The sequence below is a fragment of the Neophocaena asiaeorientalis genome, unplaced genomic scaffold, assembly GCF_003031525.2.
Source record: "Neophocaena asiaeorientalis asiaeorientalis breed wild unplaced genomic scaffold, Neophocaena_asiaeorientalis_V1.1 scaffold242, whole genome shotgun sequence".
Lineage (NCBI taxonomy): Eukaryota > Metazoa > Chordata > Mammalia > Artiodactyla > Phocoenidae > Neophocaena > Neophocaena asiaeorientalis.
The window spans coordinates 3,549,896-3,570,417 of NW_020172451.1; the positions used below are offsets into that span (position 1 = coordinate 3,549,896).

The window sequence follows — 20,522 nt, forward strand, 5'->3', positions numbered from 1 at the left end:
CAGCCTCATGCTCAGATTTTTTTTTTTTTAATAAATTTATTTATTTATTTTTGGCCGCGTCGGGTCTTGTTGCTGCGCGCGGGCTTTCTCTAGTTGCGGCGAGCGGGGGCTGCTCTTCGTTGCGGTGCGCGGGCTTCTCATTGCGGTGGCTTCTCTTGTTGGGGAGCACGGGCTCTAGGCGCGTGGGCTTTGGTAGTTGCAGCGCGCGGGCTCAGTAGTTGTGGCACACGGTCTTAGTCGCTCCTGCGACATGCTCAGAGTTTTGACACAAAGATAAGATGGACAGACAGCTTTAAGGGTTTAGTGTACTTAACATTACGCAACACAGTCAACAGTTAGACAATCTAGGGGGTGGCATAACTGTACGCTACAAGTATAGTGACAAGCCCTGGGGCTGGAGGAAAAACCCGCCATTCAGGACTGAGCAGAGTTCCTTGCAGCAGCTTCATTATTCTTAGTTGCCAAAAATCGACATGTCCTACACAGAACTCATTGCTTTCTTTGCGTCCTCGCTTCCAGCCCTTTTGTAATTGTTAACTCAGTAAATGGCATCAGAATATAGAATAAAAATCCATGTGGGCAACACAAAAGTACAATTCATGAAAGAAAAAAAAAGAGGCTGGACTTTCTTTTTTTTTTGCGGTACGCGGGCCTCTCACCGTTGTGGCCTCTCCCGTTGCGGAGCACAGGCTCCGGACGCGCAGGCTCAGCGGCCATGGCTCACGGCCCCAGCCGCTCCGCGGCATGTGGGATCTTCCCGGACCGGGGCACGAACCCGCGTCCCCTGCATCTGCAGGCGGACTCTCAACCACTGTGCCACCAGGGAAGCCCTGTGTCGTATTTTAGATTCTACATATAAGTGGTATCATATGATACTTGTCTTTCTCTGACTTACATCACTTAGTGTGATAATCTCTAGGTCCATCTATGTTGCTGCAAATGGCATTATTTCATTCTTTTTAATGACTGAGTAATATTCCATTATATATATATATATATACCATGTCTTCTTTATCCATTCCTCGTCAATGGAAATTTAGGTTGGTTCCATGTCTTGGCTATTGTAAATAGTGCTTTAGCAGCTTTATTCTTTTTTTTGGCTGTGCATGTGGCCTGTGAGATCTTAGTTCCCCGACCAGGGATTGAACCCAGGTTCTCGGCAGTGAAAGCACAGAGTCCTAACCACTGGACCGCTGGGGGAATTCCCCAGCAGCATTATTCTTAATTGCCAAAAATCAGAAGCAACCAAGATGCTTCAACAGGTGAGGCCAATCCCCAAAGGCTACAACCTGTATGATTCTTAATATCCGACATTTGTGGAAAGGCAGAAATAGAGCAGTGGTTAAAAAAAAAAAAAAAATCAGCGGCTGGAGTAGGGGTGGGGGAGGCAGGGTTGAGTAGGTGAAGCCCAGTGGCTTTTTGGACGTGGTGAAACTATTCACATGAAAATGTCATGGTGAATACAGGACACAATGCACTTGTCAAAATCCACAGAAGTTTACAGTACAGAGTGAATTTAAACGTGTGCAAATGAACAAAAAAAAAAAAAACTGAGGAGGTCCAGAGATTCCAGGATGGCACACAGAATGTGATGAAACGATCTATATCACAAATGTAAGAAACATTTGTAGGAAACCTCGCTGAAGATATTCGTGTAAGTGACCTCGGAAACGAATGGAGTCTGTGAGACCAAAGGCAAAAGAACTTCCCCTGGACACTGTCCCCAGCCGATAAAGTTGTTTTCCACAGGGCTTTGGGTGAGCAGTTCTGATGCCACCGCACTGGAAATGAACAACTAATTGTTCATTTAATGATGGTGACTGAATGGATGGCTGGGCCAGGTCTCTCACTGCTGGAGTGTGAGCTCATTGATAAAGCGACAGGAGGAGGCTAAAGTGGTCCGTGTGGTGGTGGATTAGAGGTGCAGACGTCTGTTTGAACTCACGTTTACCCTGACCTTGAGAGAGACAGCTATATACAGAAATACAGACGTGTACATACATGCGTTAGTATGTACACATGTATGTCTCTGCTCTATCAGCTGAGAGAGCCTAAAAGAAAAGATACTCCAGGGGATTCCCCTACGGTCCAGCGGTTAGGACTCCGCACTTTCACCGCCGAGGGCACGGGTTCAATCCCTGGTCGGGGAACTAAGATCCTGCACGCCGCTTGGAAAAAAAAAAAAAAGATATTCCAATAGCAACCTGAAATGCTTAGAGGGAACAGTGTACTGAGGGCTAAGAGGCAGTCCCGTGACCACCACTCACGGCGGAAAGATCTCAGAATCCTTGGGGCACTGGCTAAAATACTCAAAAGGGTTTTGCCTCTGAATTGGGGCAAAATTAATTCTAGAATCAACACTGCTCTGGTTCCGTCTAACAAAGCTTAACCACAGGACCAGAAAGGCTCAACATTTTCCACGTAACTTAACTGCATTTCAGAATAAAACTCAAGAATATTTGTGTAAATACAAAATTCTCCATCATCAACGAAGTTCACAATGGATGGTATCTGATAACAAACTGTAAAACATGCGAAGAGGCAGAAAAGCATGACCCGTTCCACTCCTGTCTACCCGCGTGAAGTGAAAGCACTGTCCACACAGAGGTGTGTACACGAGCTTTCCCGGCAGCTTTATCTGTAACAGCCAGACCCGGAAACAATCGGATGCTCGTCAATAGCGTGGATAACCTGTGGCAAATCCACACAGTGGATTTTAGAAAATGAACTGTCAGTAGATGCTACCAACGCAGATGAATCTCAAAATAATTTTGCTAAGTGAAAGGAGTCAGACTAAAAAGAGTACATACTATATGATTCCATTTATATACAATTCTAGGAAATACAAACGGATGGATGATAGAAAGCAGCAGAGCAGTGGTACCTGGGGAGGGAGAGAGGCATGAGGGTGGGGAAGAGGGATTACAAAAGGGCACACGTAAACTTTGGGGTGAGGGGTCTGGAATTTGATTGTGCTGTTGGTTTCACAAGTCTGTGCGTGTGCGTGCGTGTGTGTGTGTACATCCGATTGCACACTTTAAATATGTGAAGTTTTTTATGTCAGCAAAGCTGCTAAGAGAAATTGGGGGGTGGGGTGAGAAAGATAGATGGGCTGAGTAAGCAGCCTCACCCATCTGGTCTCCCAAGGAGTCAAGTTTAAACTGAATGCGTTTTATAGACGGTCCTCCCATATTTGCAATTTACATAACTTAAAAATATCACCCAAGGGGGCCATTACATACAAAGATGAAAAATCTAGTTTACAAATAAGCAATCGTTTTATCTCTCAAATCAATTGGAAACAATAACAATGAAAAGCCTGGAAAGGAGACAAAGCAAGATTTTAAGAATTTTGAGATGACTCCAAACGGCCAAAAGGATTAATGAACACAGTAAGGAGAACCGAAGCGAAATAAAAATGGATGATCACACACCCACCACCTTAACGGCCAGGGGCCAAAAGTCAAGGATGTGTGTCTAGTACCCTGCAGTGCAGTCACTTTTTGTAAGTTCCCTTTTTTTTTTCTTTTTGTCATAGTGCAGACCCCATCACAAACAACGGCACAGTGCAGACCCACGTACATGTCCCCTTTTAAACAGCGCCCGTCCCCAGTGGGCTTGCTGGATTTAGAGCTCGTGCACTTTCAGCCACTCTCTCCACGCACACGGGTTTATCACTGAACTTGGCTGCCAGCGGAGTACAAATGCTCCCTTTCCCACCGTCACCAAGGTCAGTGCACAGTCGTGAAAATCATCTTCCTGGAGTGGGAAGACGTGAACAGACGGTCGGGGAAACATGCTCCAGACCGAGGTCGTGACACAAGGGGGCCCACGGAGGGGGAAGAACACAGAGACCTTATATCGACGCTGCAGGGAGGACCTTCTCGATTCCCCAAGAGATCCTGCACAGTCCGAGCTCGGAGCTCAAAACCACACACACACACCTCCTGGCCAGTCCAAACCCAACTCCTCCAGTCCCAGCCAAGACCCACTTCTTTTAAGGCCTGTGTTTCCTTATTAATTTTCTGTCTGGAAGGTCTGTCCATTGGTGTAAGTGGGGTGTTAAAGTCCCCCACTATTACTGTGTTACTGTCGATTTCCCCTTTTATGGCTGTTCGCATTTACTTCATATATTGAGGTGCTCCTATGTTGGGTGCATATATATTTATAATTGTTATATCTTCTTCTTGGATTGTTCCCTTGATCATTATGTAGTGTCGTTCCTTGTCTCCTGTAAAAGTCTTTATTTTAAAGTCTATTTTGGGGCTTCTCTGGTGGCACAGTGGTTGGGAGTCTGCCTGCCATTGCAGGGAACACGGGTTTGAGCCCTGGTCCGGGAAGATCCCACATGCTGCAGAGCAACTAAGCCCGTGCACCACAACTAGTAAGCCTGCGCTCTAGAGCCCGCGAGCCGCAACTACTGAGGCCGCGCGCCACAGCTACTGAAGCCCGTGCACCTAGAGCCCATGCTCCGCAACAAGAGAAGCCACCGCAATGAGAAGCCCGCGCACCGCCAGGAAGAGTAGCCCCCGCTCGCCGCAACTGGAGAAAGCCGGCACACAGCGACGAAGACCCAACACAGCCAAAAATAAATAAATAAAAATAAATTTTTTAAAAATTTAAAAATAAAGTCTAGTTTGTCTGATCCAAAACCCACTTCTGCCAAGAAGTACGGTGGAGTCAAGTCCACCCCAGACAGGGCTTCCTTTGAATCAAGGTACAATTTACACCACATTATACCGGGGTGGCTTAAACGTTGCCCAGAAAGATGAACGATGCAATGATTTCCTCCTTCACATTAAGGTGGCCTGAGCAGACCCCGTGTTTTATTTCTTTGTATCCGCACTGGCTGATGCCTCATGTAGCTTTTTTTCCTACTGTGTCACCACCTTGAAATTTATTTTTTCGGTTTTACTATTTTTTTAATTGAAGTACAGTTGATTTACGATGTTGTGTTAGTTTCTGCTGTACAGCAAAGTGATCCAGTTAGACATATACATACATTCCTTTTTTAAATATGCTTTTCCATTATGGCTTATCATAGGATATTGAATATAGTTCTCTGTGCTGTACAGGAGGACCTTGCTGTGCATCCATTCTGTATATAAAAGCTTACAAGGGAGTAGACAGAGGGTTCGTATACATTTCCAGATAAAAGAGAGTGACTTTTATTACAGTAGGAGTCTCTGCTTTAAAGAAATATAAACTCACAGCATTTAAAAAATGCAGCTGACTGCTGAATTTCAAGCATTATGTGATTTACGTACAGCTTTTAAAAAGAAGGCATACTTGTTGGTTATTTATTTTATTTTATTATTTTTTTATTTTTTTGTAGTACGCGGGCCTCTCACTGTTGTGGCCTCTCCCGTTGCGGAGCACAGGCTCCGGACGCGCAGGCCCAGCGGCCATGGCTCACGGGCCCAGCCTCTCCACGGCACGTGGGATCTTCCCGGACCGGGGCACAAACCCGTGTCCCCTGCATCGGCAGGTGGACTCTCAACCACTGCGCCACCAGGGAAGCCGGTTATTTATTTTAAATATAGCAGTGTGTACATGTCAATCCCAAACTCCCTAACTATTCCTCCCCGCCAGGTAAACGTATTTAACATAAATAACCAACAGGGACAAAAAATTAAAAAAAAAAAAAAAAAATCAGTCACTCAGGATGCACTCAAAGATTTGCCCACAGGGAGGTGTGTCACAGAGCTGTTCATCACGGTGAAAAATTACACACAGGCTGCTCAGGTAAGTTACATGCAAGAGATTACTCTGTAGTGTAAAAATTATAGTTTCATGTGAAAAATCAAATGAGCTACACATTTATGGTGTGTGCACTCTTATGTGTATATTATACTTCAATAAAAAGTTTATCCAAAAAAAACAAAAAAAGAAGGCATACTATGATATGCGAGACACGCCTGGAAAGTTTCAAGGCCCAGTGGCACTGCGTGTCATGCTTTTACGCACCTGAAGATTTTAATGCGGAGAGATGTGTCTTCTCCAGGTAAAGAGAACAGCTTTCTCTGTGGAAAAAACGTTTCCAGATAAAGCTTTCTAGGAAGTAGCACACTTACCTGTAATAACGGAGCCATCTGATCCTGGACCACTTCCTAAATACTGGTATTCTGTAAAACTAAAGCTTCCAGAACTGTCCTCACCAATGGACTGAGAAATATCTTGAATGGTTCCCATTTCTTGTAGGAATTCTTCAGAGAGTGGGCTTTCCAGATCATCAGCCTCGAGGGGGGAGAGGGGACCAATCGGGCTCTCTGTGTCCACCATCTCGAATGGATGGAGCTGGTCCCACTGCCGGGCTCCACGTTCCTGGGAGGAGAGAGAAGTCATGGGTGAAGTGGACATAGCAGAACACTGGTTTTCCTTGAACAAAAACATCATTTATCAGCAGAGACACTCCTGAACTCACAATCTAAACAGTAACATGGTTGGCCACCTTACCTCTGCTTGACTCTTGACGAGCTCATTAAGAAAATGGAAATCTTTATTACTCTTTTTTATTTTGGCCGAGCAGCTTGCAGGATCTCAGTTTCCCGAGCAGGGATTAAACCCAGACCCCTGCAGTGAAAGGCACTAGACCACCAGGGAACTCCCAAGAAAATGAAGATCTCTAAACAAGAACATGTCTCAGGAGCCAGAGGTGAGCAGGCCAGGAATCATTCACGCGCCGTCGAGCACACACTGCGTATCCGAGGTGGACGAAAACAGCAGAGGACACACATAAAGTCCCCGCTGTCCCAGAATGCACCTTCTGGTGGGGACAGGTCTGGACACTCTGCAGGGGGAGGATGGGGAAGGACACTGCCCTACATGACCGGCCAGGGAGGACCTCTCAGAAAAGGGGCGCAGACACCTGCAGGAATGAGGCAGTGAGCTGTACGGACATTTGGGGTAGAATGTTCCAGCAAAAGGAGCGGCAAGTGAAAAGCCCCCAGGATGGAAGCATGCGGGTTACTTCCAGGCATGCGCAGGCCAGTCTGGCTCAGGTGGGAGCCCTGGGGGAGTGGGACGGGCAGGCAGTCCGCACACACGCTGGAGGCAATACTATATGTTCTCCTTGCACCCGTGGGGGGAGAGTCACGTAGGTATTCCTAAAGAATAACAAATATATCGTGGAGTTAAAAAAATCTGAACATGTCAGTCCCTGACAGCGCTAGGCTGCTTCAACTCACACACAGAAGAAGGCTCTCCACGTGGGCACTGTTACGGGCCGCACCGTGTCCGCCCAGATTCCGCTGCGGGAGTCCTAACCCTTAGGACCTCAGAATGTGGTTGCCTTTGGAGATAATAAAGAGGTGATTCCACTAAAATGAGGTGTTTAGAGGGGGCCCTAATCCAATCTGGCTGGTGTCCTTATAAGAAGAGGAGATTTGGACACACAAAGAGAGACAGCGGGGTGCACACGCAGAGGGGCGACCACGTGAAGACCCAGCGGGAAGGCCGCCACCTGCAAGCCAAGCAGAGGGGCCTCGGGAGAAACCAAAGCCGCCGACGCTTTGATCTTGCACTTCAGGCCTCCAGGACTGTGAGAAGTAAATGCCTGCTGTTTAGGGGCCCCAGTCGGTGGCCCACTGTTAGGGCAGCCGAGCACATGCGCACAGGTACAAAGTCTAAACAGCGGTCCTTCCCGCGACGGCTGGCTTCAGGCTCTTGCTCAAGCCTCTGAAACCACTTCCTGTGACCCTCAGCCTTGTGCCCGTTCTCCTAGCTCGACATGGGCCCTGGTGACGTTGTCTCCCCCAATCTCGCCCTGGTCGCCATCCCCCACCCCCAGGGTGACCAGTGGCACTGGGCCATCGCCTCATCCAGACCTCCCTGTGCTGTCTGCCTCTGTGCCAGGCCCCAGCCCCCCTGCCTGAACCCCCCTCCCATCCCTGCCTTCCCCAGGCCCCGCTCCAGGTCCACCCTTGAGCCTCGTAGGGTCCCTTCTCGCCAACGGGGCCGACAAGGTGACATTTAGCTTCTGAAATGGTCACACGGAAGCCCAAGGCTCACATCGCGGACAGGACCAGAGGAGGTGCGTGCCACCAACCACCGGCAGGGCTCAGCGCGAGGCGGCTGCCCTCTCACCGCGATCACAGAAGGCTGGGCTCTTTGGACTGAGTGAGAACACACTGCCAAAGCGAACGCGTGGAATGGGCTTGCGTAAAAGCGTTGCACATTTCAGCCCAGCTGAGAGTAAACAGTAGCTCTAAGGGCAAAGATGACGGGATGGTTCGGCTTGCTTTAGAACTGAAAAATGGGTCCAGTTCGCACATTTTTGGGAAATTCGCCTCTCATGCCTGGAATTCTGGTAATAAACGGACAATAACACACAATGAAAAAGAAAAGAGAATCATTAAACTTCCATAAGATTTAGAAGGCTTTCTCATCTATTAGTGTAAATCAGGCTGTGAATCTGTGCGTTTTTTTCTATCATATTTTATTCTGCATCACAATTGAATTTCTTCAAATGGCAAGTAAGATAAAGGTGTAAGCGTTACTTAAGGTATTTTCCACCATGAACAAAAGGTTCCAAAGTGCGGTCATTAACTTACTACCGTCACCATAAAGTTCAGCCTAACAGATATCTGATAGCCGGGCAGAGGCTGTGTTATCAGTGGGGCCGTGACCACCACCTCCTCTGCCCTGTCATAGTCTCAGCGCTGCAAGGACAGCAGCCTCTTAGTCCTGCAAATATTCTATCTTCCAACCAGGAGTGTCCAGAACGGGAGGAACTGATCTTTGACTAAATGTTAGTCTCCCTGTCATTACATCCAGGGAGTTAGAATGTTTTGAGATCTTATCATTTTACTTATCAGCTGCTTTTAAAGGATACCTGAGATTTATGTAGAGAAACACCCGGTGTTCCTGTTAAGAAGAGCTAAACGACATCCCTGGGGAGTGAGGCAACACCGTGACCTCCGGCCAGAGGACTGGCCTTTGCACAGATCACTGGACATCCTGGCCCTGCCTGCTTCCAGCCAGAGCAGATAAGGGAGAGTGCCCTTTGGACGTGTCCCCGGGTAGAGCTGAGGCTGCATGGCACGCAGCCCGCTCCGCTGGCCTGCGGCTTCCTGGCAGGCTCCGCACCTGCTCTCCCCACGCTGCGGTCACCTCTGCTCGGGGGGCAGGAAGGTCACGGCAAGTACCTGCCTTTCAAATCCACAGAACACGGCCACCGCCTGGTCCATCGAGACGGGCAACCAGTTACTGTGCCCTGTGCCCGATGTCCTAGGTCCTCTGGGGCTTTGGAGGGAGAAAGAGGCACAGCAAACGACCTCTTAGCAGCTCCCAGTGTGGCCGAGGAGGTAAGAAACCAGGAGTGGATGCAAGCGGAACTCAAAACAGGCCTTGGATCCCTTGCAGGGAGAAATGAGGGAGCGAGCAGGGGTGCTGAGAAGAGGTAATAAAGCCGAGTTCCAGCAAAGACGTGGTGAATGCATAATCCCATCACCCCTTCCTGGATAATCAATCCTGAGACGTGTTGGTTTCTAAAGGCATTTTGTTTTCTTTCCCATCCAATTTAAATGTTAGAGCTGCATCCTATAGAACAGAAACTCAGATGTAAACTGCTGAAATTCTACTTTTAGTAGAACACTTTTCAGTCAAAATGTTGCTTTGAGAATTACGAAGCAGGGTATAGGAAAACTACAGAACACTGGGGAAAAAAAGACACAGGCAAGAAAGAAAGGAAGAAGGAAGGAAGGGAGTGAGGGAGGAACAGAGAGAGGGAGAGAAGGAGGGAGGGGGCACAGAATCCTGCCGTTGCTTTATGTCACCCAACCACAGGGCAGGTGAAAACACCGGAAGAATTTTAACACTAATTGTTAACCTTGACATCAAGGGATTTTCCTTATCACCAACTCTCAGATGACTCGACTGTTGGGAAGATCGGCTAAAATGAGTTGCTGGTGGCGTCATGAGCTCTGAGTCTAAGACAAGGAGGGCCCAGAACACTGTGCTCAGGGTCCCCCCAGCACCTTGGGCCCAATTCTGAGGTAGCCCTAATTATAGGGACAGTGTTGGAAATGTTTTCATGTCTCCCACTAGACGGTACGTCGCTTGCGGGTAGGGATGGACTTTGCTAATCTCTGCGTCCGTACTTCCAGCACAATCCCTACGATGCAGCAGGTGTTCCGTTTCCACCCCCACTGCTGAGCGAGGTTGGCACAGAACTCCAACTTAGTCCACACTCAGCAGGTGAAAGTCTGTGAGGCCCCACCCCGGCTTTGCAGCTGCCTCCACAGCCTGTGTCACCCAGACGGCAAAACAGCACGTGCAGTCAGTATTCGAAAGACAACAAAACGTAAGGAGGTCTGAAACAGAAGTCAGAGTGGCACTACCTCGGGAAAGTGATCGGAAATTTACATAGTGAGCCATAACCATTGTCCGGAAGCGTGAGAGAGGAAACAAACAAACAAAAAAATCTAAGCATCACAGTGAACAACAAAGTCCAAGTCGGCAGGGAAGGGCAAGCTTCAAGCAGAGATGTAGGGGGCAGAGGGGTTGCTTACCGACCCCTTTATCCTGAGAACGGGTACTGTGCCCACAGCCTGGGCAACCGACTGGCACACATTACAGACTGCTCAGGAAAGGCACGAACAGATCACCAGCCTGACTCTACCTTAGAAGCAACAGGCAGAGAACCCGGGAAATGTTCGGTGATAAGATAAGTTCAGTGCTTTGAAGAAAGAGTAAAGAAGCGTCATCATCTGACTGGAATAAAAGACTAAGCAGAAATCACTTGGTTGTTGGCTCCCAACCGTGTTAATGTATGTCACCCATTTTTGCCCCGTACATTATTAACCGACCTTCTTGGACCTAGAACGCCTTTTGTAAACGTTCTCTGAAATTAAGTGTTAAATAAAAGTTAGCTATTGAAACACGTTTACATGCTATGAAAATAGATACTCAAAGAAAAAGAACAAGTGGAACTGGGCTGGAATTCTCACACTCAGAACTTGTATCTGACTCCAAAGAGTCCGAGTAAACAGTTGCAAACACCCGTCTTTCACTTTGCTGCTTTTACCTTTCTGTACTCGACTGGAACTTCCTGTGTTGTCAAGCCCTCCCAAATGATCGCTTACTATGCCTCATTAATGCCAGCTCAGAGGAATCTACTGACACTTGCCTTTGCTAAATCAAATCCAATTAGACTTCATTGAACGGTTTAAAGGTAAAAGATGGAATTTCTGTCAAAGGAGCACCATTTATGTAGCAGACAAGCAGCTCTCAGACAACAAATTTTTCTGGTTTTCACCACTTCTATTTCACTCCCTTGTCAGGTTCTTTATACTTTCCTATATACTTTTTAGATATTAGAGATACTATTTAGATGCCTTTGGCTTAATTTGTTGGGCTAGGATTGAAAACAACATTTCAAAATAAACACAAGAATGCTAAAAAGCCCTCTGTACCTTTACCTCGCACCAGAAGTTCACTGAAATAGTTTAATCATTAGCCCATGCATAATGATTAACGACTAAGTAAGTATAGAAAATGCCTAGGAGACACATTTAAAACAGAAGAAAAAAGGACCAGAGTATAATAATGGTAAGGAAACGAAGCACTATGTACTTTAAAGAATTAAATCAAACCTATTATGAACAAGCTGCACATCAGAGAGATTTAAGTAGAGCTTTCTAGATCTTTCCCAACAATGCCTAAGGCATGAAATTTTATAATCAAAAGAATTTGGCATGCAAAAATGGGGGATAAAGGGTAGTTGCAGCCTCTACACCTTTATCTTTAAAGGTACAAAAAGAATGTTCCCGACTGTTTCCAAGAAAACGCCCTCCAGTTTTACACAAAGATCACACTCTATGATAGTATAGAAGTGGCTCCAACCACTTCAAACCCAACTCTTTCCCATTGTCCTGAAAAGGGTGTTATCATTCTTAAATATAATCTTACTTTTGTGGATGGTGATATCAAAATAATTACAGGAAAGCTACGATTTGGACACACTTTAATGTCAGCTGCAATGGAATTTGAGTGAGCAGAGAAGCTTACTACGAGAATTAAAAGTCAATGCATGGGGACCTCCCTGGTGGCGCAGTGGTTAGGAATCCGCCTGCCAATGCAGGGGACACAGGTTCGAGCCCTGGTCCCGGAGGATCCCATGTGCCGCGGAGCAACTAGGCCTGTGCGCCACAACGACTGAGCCCACATGCCACAGCTGCTGAAGCCCATGTGCCACAACTACTGAAGCCTACAGCCTGTGCTCCATAACAAGAGAGGCCACCTCAGTGAGAACACCGCGCACCGCCACCAAGAGTGGCCCCTGCTCGCCACAACTAGAGAAAGCCTGCACGCAGCGGCGAAGACCCAATGCAGCCAAAAATAAATAAATAAAATTGAAAAAAGAAAAAAAACAGATTTAGAAAAAAAAAAAAGTCAGTGGATGCAGCCACTATGGAAAACAGTATGGAGGTTCCTCAAAAGAACTAAAAATAGAGTTGCCATATGGTCCAGCAATCCCACTCCTGGGCATATAACCAGAAAAAAACTGTAATTCAAAAAGATACATGTACCCCTATGTTCATAGTAGCAGTATTCACAACAGCCAAGACATGGAAGCAACCAAAACGTCCATCGACAGAGGAATGGATATAGAAGACGTGGTACGTATACACAATGGAATACTACTCAGCCATAAAAAAAGGAATAATGCCACTTGCAGCAACATGGATGGACCTAGAGAGGATCACACTAAGTGAAGTAAGTCAGACTGAGAAAGACAAATACCATATGACGTCACTTATGTGTGGAATCTAAAATATGACACAAATGAAACTATCTACGAAACAGAAACAGACTCACAGACATAGAGAACAGACTGGTGGTTGCCAAGGGGGAGGAGGGGTGGGGGAGGGACGGAGTGGGAGGTTGGGATTAGCAGATGCAAACTACTGTATAAAGAATGGATCAACAACAAGGTCCCAGTGTATAGCACAAGGGACTATATACAGTATCCTGTAATAAACCATAATGGAAAAGAGTATGAAAAAGAATGTATATATGTCTAACTGAGTCACTTTGCTGTATGGCAGAAATTAACACAACATTGTAAATCAACTATACTCCAATGAAAATTTTTTTTAAATTGTCAGCAAAAGTCCACGGAAATGAAATTCACATTTACCACACAAAAGTTTTGACCCAGCGTAGACAGAACCAGTAGCCACAGGGATGGTGCTGAGCTTTTAGCAGCCAGACAACAGAGAAGCAACGGAGGCCCGAGGCCCTCGACAGTTCCAGACAAGGAGGTCCTGATGGGTCTTGGCAGAAATACGTCACATGGACGACAGGCAGACGTAAGGCTGAGCCTTCACTTCCAGAGTCACGCTGGTGGTCACCGCTGGGATGGGAGGCCGGGTTTTATGACTTCATGGACCCTGTAAGTCCCCCTGAGCTGGTGACTGTGCTTCTCCCTGGAGACACCTAGGGGAGACACCCAGCCCAGGGCAGCAGGTGTGGGGGCTGGAAACAGGGCAGGGAGGAAGACAAGGAAGGTGCACAGAGCACCCCAGAGCCAGGCCCTTGGTAACAGTCATTGCATTGCTTTTTTTAATGGGTCCAGCACCGGGGCAGGGTAGGTAGCACTGGTCCCATTGACAGGAGAAAACTCAGAGACTCTGGGAGGAAAGTCACTTGTGCTGCCAGTAGGCGAAGAAAGAGAAAGAAATAAACACGTGATCGTCGCAGAGGCAGTGTGACGAGTGCCGTCACGGGACACCCTGAGGGTTGGGAAGGCTCCACAACGGAGGGGACACCCGAGCTGCAACCTAAGAGGTGATCAGAAAGGAATGCAGCAGCAAAAAATAAAAAACGGTAAGGGGCGTTTCTAAGAAAAGCCCACATGCAGAGATGACCTAAAACATCAGAGTAAGTAGCCGAGGTCTGGACAACCCACTCTGAGGGGGCTGGATCAGCTACGCGTCGCTGCACAGCAAACAGCCCCAAAGCTCAGTGGCTTGAACTATGCCACTTTATTTGCTCACAGTCCAGTGGCTCAGCAACTTGGGCTGGGCCGGGCTGTCCGGGTCTTCTGTGGTCAGGTGGCAGCCGTGGCTGGAGGGTCGGTGGAGGTGGGTGACTGTGGCCGGGCCCTTCTCACCACGTCCTCCGGAGGCCAGCACGGGCTTCCGCAGGTGCCTTCGTGTTCCAACAGTGAACGCGGAAACTTCGAGACCTCACTCGTAAATGTTGCATCACTTCTGCCACATTCTGCGGGTCAAAGCGAGTTACGAGGCGAGCCCGGATCCAAGGGGTGGGGAAATGAACCCCACCTCTGAGGTGGGGGAGCCTCAGAGAAACTGGGACCATTTTTGATGCAGCACAGGGTGGGGGCAGGGAGAGGAGGCGGGAGAGGCCGGCAGTGCAATCAAGGTGCATCAGCGCTCTTAGGCGCGGGAGTGTGGACTCTGCCCCGCAAGCTGTAAAGGAGTCGCGGAGGGATGGTAAGAGCTGCCTCAGGATTGTTCTGGCAGCAGGGTGGAGTCCAGATTGAAAGCAGATAAGGCGAGAAGCAGCAAGACTCCTTAGGAGGCTGTGGTACCCGTCCCCTAAGAGGTGACGGTGCCCCCGGGAGCTGATGTGGGGAGGCGGGGAGGGCGGAAGAGGACGAAGTGCTAACATGGACAGCTGGCAGGGCATGGAGCAGGGAACTGGGGCAGAGCCTCGGATAAACCTCCTCTCTGGCTCAGGTAACTGGGCAGATGGGGTGACATCCACGAAATCCGGAACATAAAGAGAAGAGCGCGTTCCCGGGGTGGAGAGAGCCATGGAAGGGAGAAAGGTGACGAATTCAGTTGCGAACTGCAGGTTACGGTGTCTGTGGGACGCACGGGCTCGGCCTCTGCAAACGTCATCTCCTCTTCCGGGAAGTTCTGATAATGTTAGCAATGTTCTCCGCGTAGGGTTCTTATCAACAGCAGCATCTAGGCGGGCCGGGTGGATGAAGCCCCAACCTCGGGGCGAGGGCAGTGCTCCTGGCAACCTTGGACACTTCAACCGTGAATCAGGTTAATAACATCCACGTGATCGTCGCATGTGTTCCTTGTGTCTGTGGAGCTCCGGGCTCGTGGCGGCTCTCCTTCCTCCTTCCTTAGTGTGGAACTCTGTTCCCCCGGTCCCACCCATGCCTTTATCCTTTAATCACGCCCTTCCTCCTGCCTGGCTGGTCTTCCCCAAACTATACTATCCCCAAAGGCAAGTGCAAGCCTTATGCAAGTGTCCTGCACAAAATACCCCTTGGATGCGCTGAGCTGAACCACAAAGGAAACGTTTGTTTTCTAGGGCACCACTCTTCCACACATTGCAATGCTTAGCCTTCAAATTTCAGAGAGTATCACACTGAAGACTCTTGGACTCTGTTTCTCATCATTCTTCCCAAACCAGGGTCAACAGCTTCGGGAGAGGTAAGTCAAAGAGCACAGTTAACCACGGGGGTAGAGTTGCAAACTGGAGAAGACAAGATACAACCAAGTGCACTGGTGATTTGCAGCTCTGATCAATTTTTCGCTCTGTTAAGCAGGTCATCAAATCCAGATTTTTTAAAAACTGGACTTTATTTTTAAGAACAGCTTTAAGGGACTTCTCTGGCGGTCCCGTGGTTAAGGCTCTGCACTCCCAATGCAGAAACCCGGGTTCAACCCCTAGTTGGGGCAGTAGATCCCGCATGCCTGCTGCCACTAAGAAGCTCGTGTGCTGCAACTAAGACCCTGTGCAGCCAAAAATAAATAAATGTTGGAAAAAAAAAAAAAAAAAAAAAAAAAAAAAAAAAAAAAGAACAGTTTTAGGTTCCCAGCAAATCCGAGTGGAAGGTACAAGAGAGTTCCCATGTACCCCCTTCTCCCCACATAAGCAGAGCCTCCCCGACTGTCAACATCCCACACCAGAGTGGGACATTTGTTACAATCAATGAACCTGTACTGACACATCAGCACCCCAAATCCACAGGTGACATTAGGGTTCACTCCTGGTGGTGTGAATTCTGTGGGTTTTGACAAATGTATAATGACACGTATCCACCATTACAGTATCATACAGAGTAGTTTCTGCTCTAAAAATCTGCCTATTTATGTCTCCTTCCCACTTAATCCCTGGCAAGCCCTGGTCTTTTTACTGTCTCCATAGTTTGGTCTTTTCTAGAATGTCATATATTTGCAATCATACAGTATGTACCCTTTTCAGGTTGGCTTCTTTCACTTAGTCATATGCACTTAGGTGGGGTTTTTTTGCATTTTATTTTATTTTTTTATACAGCAGGTTCTTATTAGTTATCTATTTTATACATATTAGTGTATATACGTCAATCCCAATCCCCCAATTCATCACAGCACCACCACCACCCCTGCTGCTTCCCCCCTTGGTGTCCATACGTTTGTTCTCTACATATGTCTCTATTTCTGCCCTGCAAACCAGTTCATCTGTACCATTTTTCTAGGTTCCATGTATACGTGTTAACATATGATATTTGTTTTTCTCTTTCTGACTTACTTCACTCTGTATGACAGTCTCTAGATCCAGCCACGTCTCTACAAATGACCCTATTTCATTCCTTTCTATGAGTGAGTAATATTCCATTGTATATATGTACCATATCTTCTTTATTCATTCGTCTGTTGATGGGCATTTAGGTTGCTTCCATGTCCTGGCTATTGTAAATAGTGCTGCAATGAACATTGGGGTGCATGTGTCTTTCTGAATTATGGTTTTCTCTGGGTATATGCCCAGTAGTGGGATTACTGGATCATACGGTAATTCTATTTTTAGTTTTTTAAGGAACCTCCATACTGTTCTCCATAGTGGCTGTATCAATTTACATTCCCACCAATAGTGCAAAAGGGTTCCCTTTTCTCCACACCCCCTCCAGCATTTGCTGTTTGTAGATTTTCTGATGATGCCCGTTCTAACCGAAGTGAGGTGATATCTCATTGTAGTTCTGATTTGAATTTCTCTAATAATTAGTGATGTTGAGCAGCTTTTCATGTGCCTCTTGGCCATCTGTATGTCTTCTTTGGAGAAATGTCTATTTAGGTCTTCTGCCCATTTTTTGATTGGGTTGTTCGTTTTTTAAATTTTGAACTGCATGAGCTGTTTATGTATATAATTTTGGAGATTAGTCCTTTGTCTGTTGATTCGTTTGCAAATATTTTCTCCCATTCTTAGAGTTGTCTTTTCATCTTGTTTATAGTTTCCTTTGCTGTGCAAAAGCTTTTAAGTTTCATTAGGTCCCATTTGTTTATTTTTGTTTTTATTTCCATTTCTCTAGGAGGTGGGTCAAAAAAAGATCTTGCTGCAATTTATGTCAAAGAGTGTTCTTCCTATGTTTTATGATGGTGGCCTTGTAGAATGAGTTTGGGAGTGTTCCTTCCTCTGCAATTTTTTGGAAGAGTTTGAGAAGGATGGGTGTTAGCTCTCCCTAAGTGTTCGCTAAAATTCACCTGTGAAGCCATCTGGTCCTGGATTTTTGTTGGAAGATTTTTTTAAAAAATTTATTTATTTTGGCTGTGTTGGATCTTCATTGCTGCGTGCAGGCTTTCTCTATTTGTGGTGAGCGGGGGCTACTCTTCGTTGCGGTGTGTGGGTTTCTCAATGCGGTGGCTTCTCTTGTTGTGGAGCACGGGCTCTAGGCGCATGGGCTTCAGCAGTTGTTCCTTTAACATTTGTTTTAGAGCTGGTTTGGTGGTGCTGAATTCTCTTAGCTTTTGCTTGTCTGTAAAGCTTTTAATTTCTCTGTCAAATCTGAATGAGATCCTTGCTGGGTAGAGTAATCTTGGCTGTAGGTTCTTCCCTTTCATCACTTTAAATATATCGTGCCACTCCCTTCTGGCTGGTAGAATGTCTGCTGAGAAATCAGCCGTTAACCTCATGGGAGTTCCCTTGTATGTTATTTGTCATTTTTCGCTTGTTGCTTTTAATAATTTTTCTTTGTCCTTAATTTTTGTCAGTTTGATTACTATGTATCTCGGTGTGTTTCTCCTTGGGTTTATCCTGCCTGGGACTCTCTGTGCTTCCTGGACTTGGATGGCTATTTCCTTTCCCACATTAGGGAAGTTTTCAGCTATAATCTCTTCAAATATTTTCTCAGGTCCTTTTTCTCTCTCTTCTCCTTCTGGGACCCCTATAATGTGAATGTTGGTGTGTTTAATGTTTCCCCAGAGGTCTCTTAGGCTGTCTTCATTTCTTTTCATTCTTTTTTCTTTATTCTGTTCTGCAGCAGGGAATTCCACCATTCTGTCTTCCAGGTCACTTATCCATTCTTCTGCCTCAGTTATTCTGCTATTGATTCCTTCTAGTGTAGTTTTCATTTCAGTTATTGTATTATTCATCTGTTTGTTTGTTCTTTAATTCTTCTAGGTCTTTGTTGAACATTTCTTGCATCTTCTTGATCCTTGCCTCCATTCTTTTTCCAAGGTACTGGATCATCTTCACTATCATTTTTCTGAATTCTTTTTCTGGAAGGATGCCTATCTCCACTTCATTTAGGTTTTTTTTCTGGGGTTTTATCTTGTTCCTTCATCTGGTACATAGTCCTCTGCCTTTTCATTTTGTCTGCCTTGTCATTTTGTGAATGTGCTTTTCATTCCACAGGTTGCAGGATTATAGTTCTTGCTTCTGCTGTCTGCCCTCTGGTGGGTGAGAGGCTTGTGCATGCTTCCTGATGGGAGGGACTGGTGGTGGGTAGAGCTGGGTGTTGATTTGGTGGGCAGCTCAGTAAAACTTTAATCCACTTGTCTCCTGATGGGTGGGGCTAGTGTTGATTTGGTGGGCAGCTCAGTAAAACTTTAATCCACTTGTCTCCTGATGGGTGGGGCTGAGTTCCCTCCATGTTGGTTGTTTGGCCTGAGGTGACCCAGCACTGGAGGCTACTGGCTCTTTGGTGGGGCTAATGGTGGACTCTGGGAGGGCTCACGCCAAGGAGTACTTCCCAGAACTTCTGCTGCCAGTGTCCTTGTCCCTGTGGTGAGCCACAGCCACCCCCCACCTCTTCAGTAGACCCTCCAACACTAGCAGGTAGGTCTGGTTCAGTCTCCCCCGGGGTCACTGCTCCTTCCCCTGGGTCCCGATGCACACACTACTTTGTGTGTGCCCTCCAAGAGTGGAGTCTCTGTTTCCCCCAGTCCTGTCGAAGTTCTGCAGTCAAATCCCGCTAGCCTTCAAAGTCTGATTCTCTGGGAATTCCTCCTCCCATTGCCAGACAACCCAGGTTTGGAAGCCTGATGTGGGGCTCAGAACCTTCACTCCGGTGGGTGGACTTCTGTGGTATAAGTGTTCTCCAGTCTGTGAGTCACCCACCCAGAGGTTATGGGATTGGATTGTATTGGGATTGCGCCCCTCCTACCGTCTCACTGTGGCTTCTCCTTTGTCTTTGGATGGGGGGCATCTTTTTTGGCGAGTTCCAGTGTCTTCCTGTCGATGATTGTTCAGCAGTTAGTTGTCCCATGAATGTATTTCTACTGCCAGTCCTGTAGTGCCTAGAGGCCCAAAGGTGCAGTACTGGTTTTAAGGGAAAGACAGAAGTCCCTTTCCCTTTATCTTTAACTTCTCGGGGCCAACTTGATGGAAATCTAAATTTGCTCTAAACCAAGAGTAACCAAGTAGAAAGATAATTACTTTTGGTGTAGTTCTAATATACGCTGGAGGTTAGTTTTGGTTTTATGATTTCAGGAAGTTGATAAAAGAGATGTGTCCATTTTTCTTTCTTTTTTTTTAACCATTCTTTAAACACTGAAGTATAGTTAACTTACAATGCTGTCTTGTTGTTGTTAGCACAACACACACACATACATATATGCTCTTTTTCATATTCTTTTCCAGTATAGGTTTTTACAAGATACTGAATACAGGTCCCTGTGCTACACAGTAGGTCCTTGTTTATCTATTTTATATACAGTAGTATGTACCTGTTTAATCCCAAACTCCTAATTTATCCCTCCCCCCGGCCATCTCCTTTGGTAACCGTAAGTTTGTTTTTTATGTCTGTGAGTCTGTTTCTGTTTTGCATCATTGTTTTAGATCCTGCATATAAACGATATCATATGGTATTTGTCTTTCTCTGTCTGACTTACTTCACTTAGTATGATCATCTCCAGGTCCATCCACGTGGCTGCAAATGGCAATGATGTGTCCATTTTTAGATCTTTCACCTTTAACTTTCCCCTTCCGTTTTGGATATGGTCAATGGTATTGTATTTTGCCAGAGCAGATACGTTCTGAATGTCCTTCCACTTCTTCAAGTCTTACGAGAAGCAGCGGTGGAAGAGCAGAAGAGGGTCGACCACAGAATTCTAAAACAAGGGAACTCAAAGTAAAACCTTTCTCACTCTACTCATAATGTAATGAGAAATGGTCAATACCAGAAGTTTCTAAGAGAGAAACGCCCCTCCAGCAACACTCTGAAAATCCAGTGCTCACTCGGCCCACAGAACCATCGGGAATCTAGCACCAGCCTTTCCATAAACGCGCTCAGAATCACATAAACTTTACCAACATGGTTCAACTTCCTGCAAGGTGAA

The 20,522-nt window shown here is 46.6% G+C and overlaps 1 protein-coding gene across 2 annotated transcripts in view; it reads right to left on the reverse strand.

Annotated features, from left to right (window-relative positions):
* PPARA (peroxisome proliferator activated receptor alpha) overlaps positions 1–20,522 on the reverse strand; it is a 65,158-nt gene that overhangs the window by 12,971 nt on the left and 31,665 nt on the right. For both annotated transcript variants that reach the window (XM_024737375.1, XM_024737376.1), the window contains exon 3: positions 6,075–6,324. In XM_024737375.1, coding sequence (XP_024593143.1) covers positions 6,075–6,282 — 208 coding nt within the window. In that variant the 5' untranslated portion in view covers positions 6,283–6,324. The remainder of the gene's footprint in view (positions 1–6,074; positions 6,325–20,522) is intronic.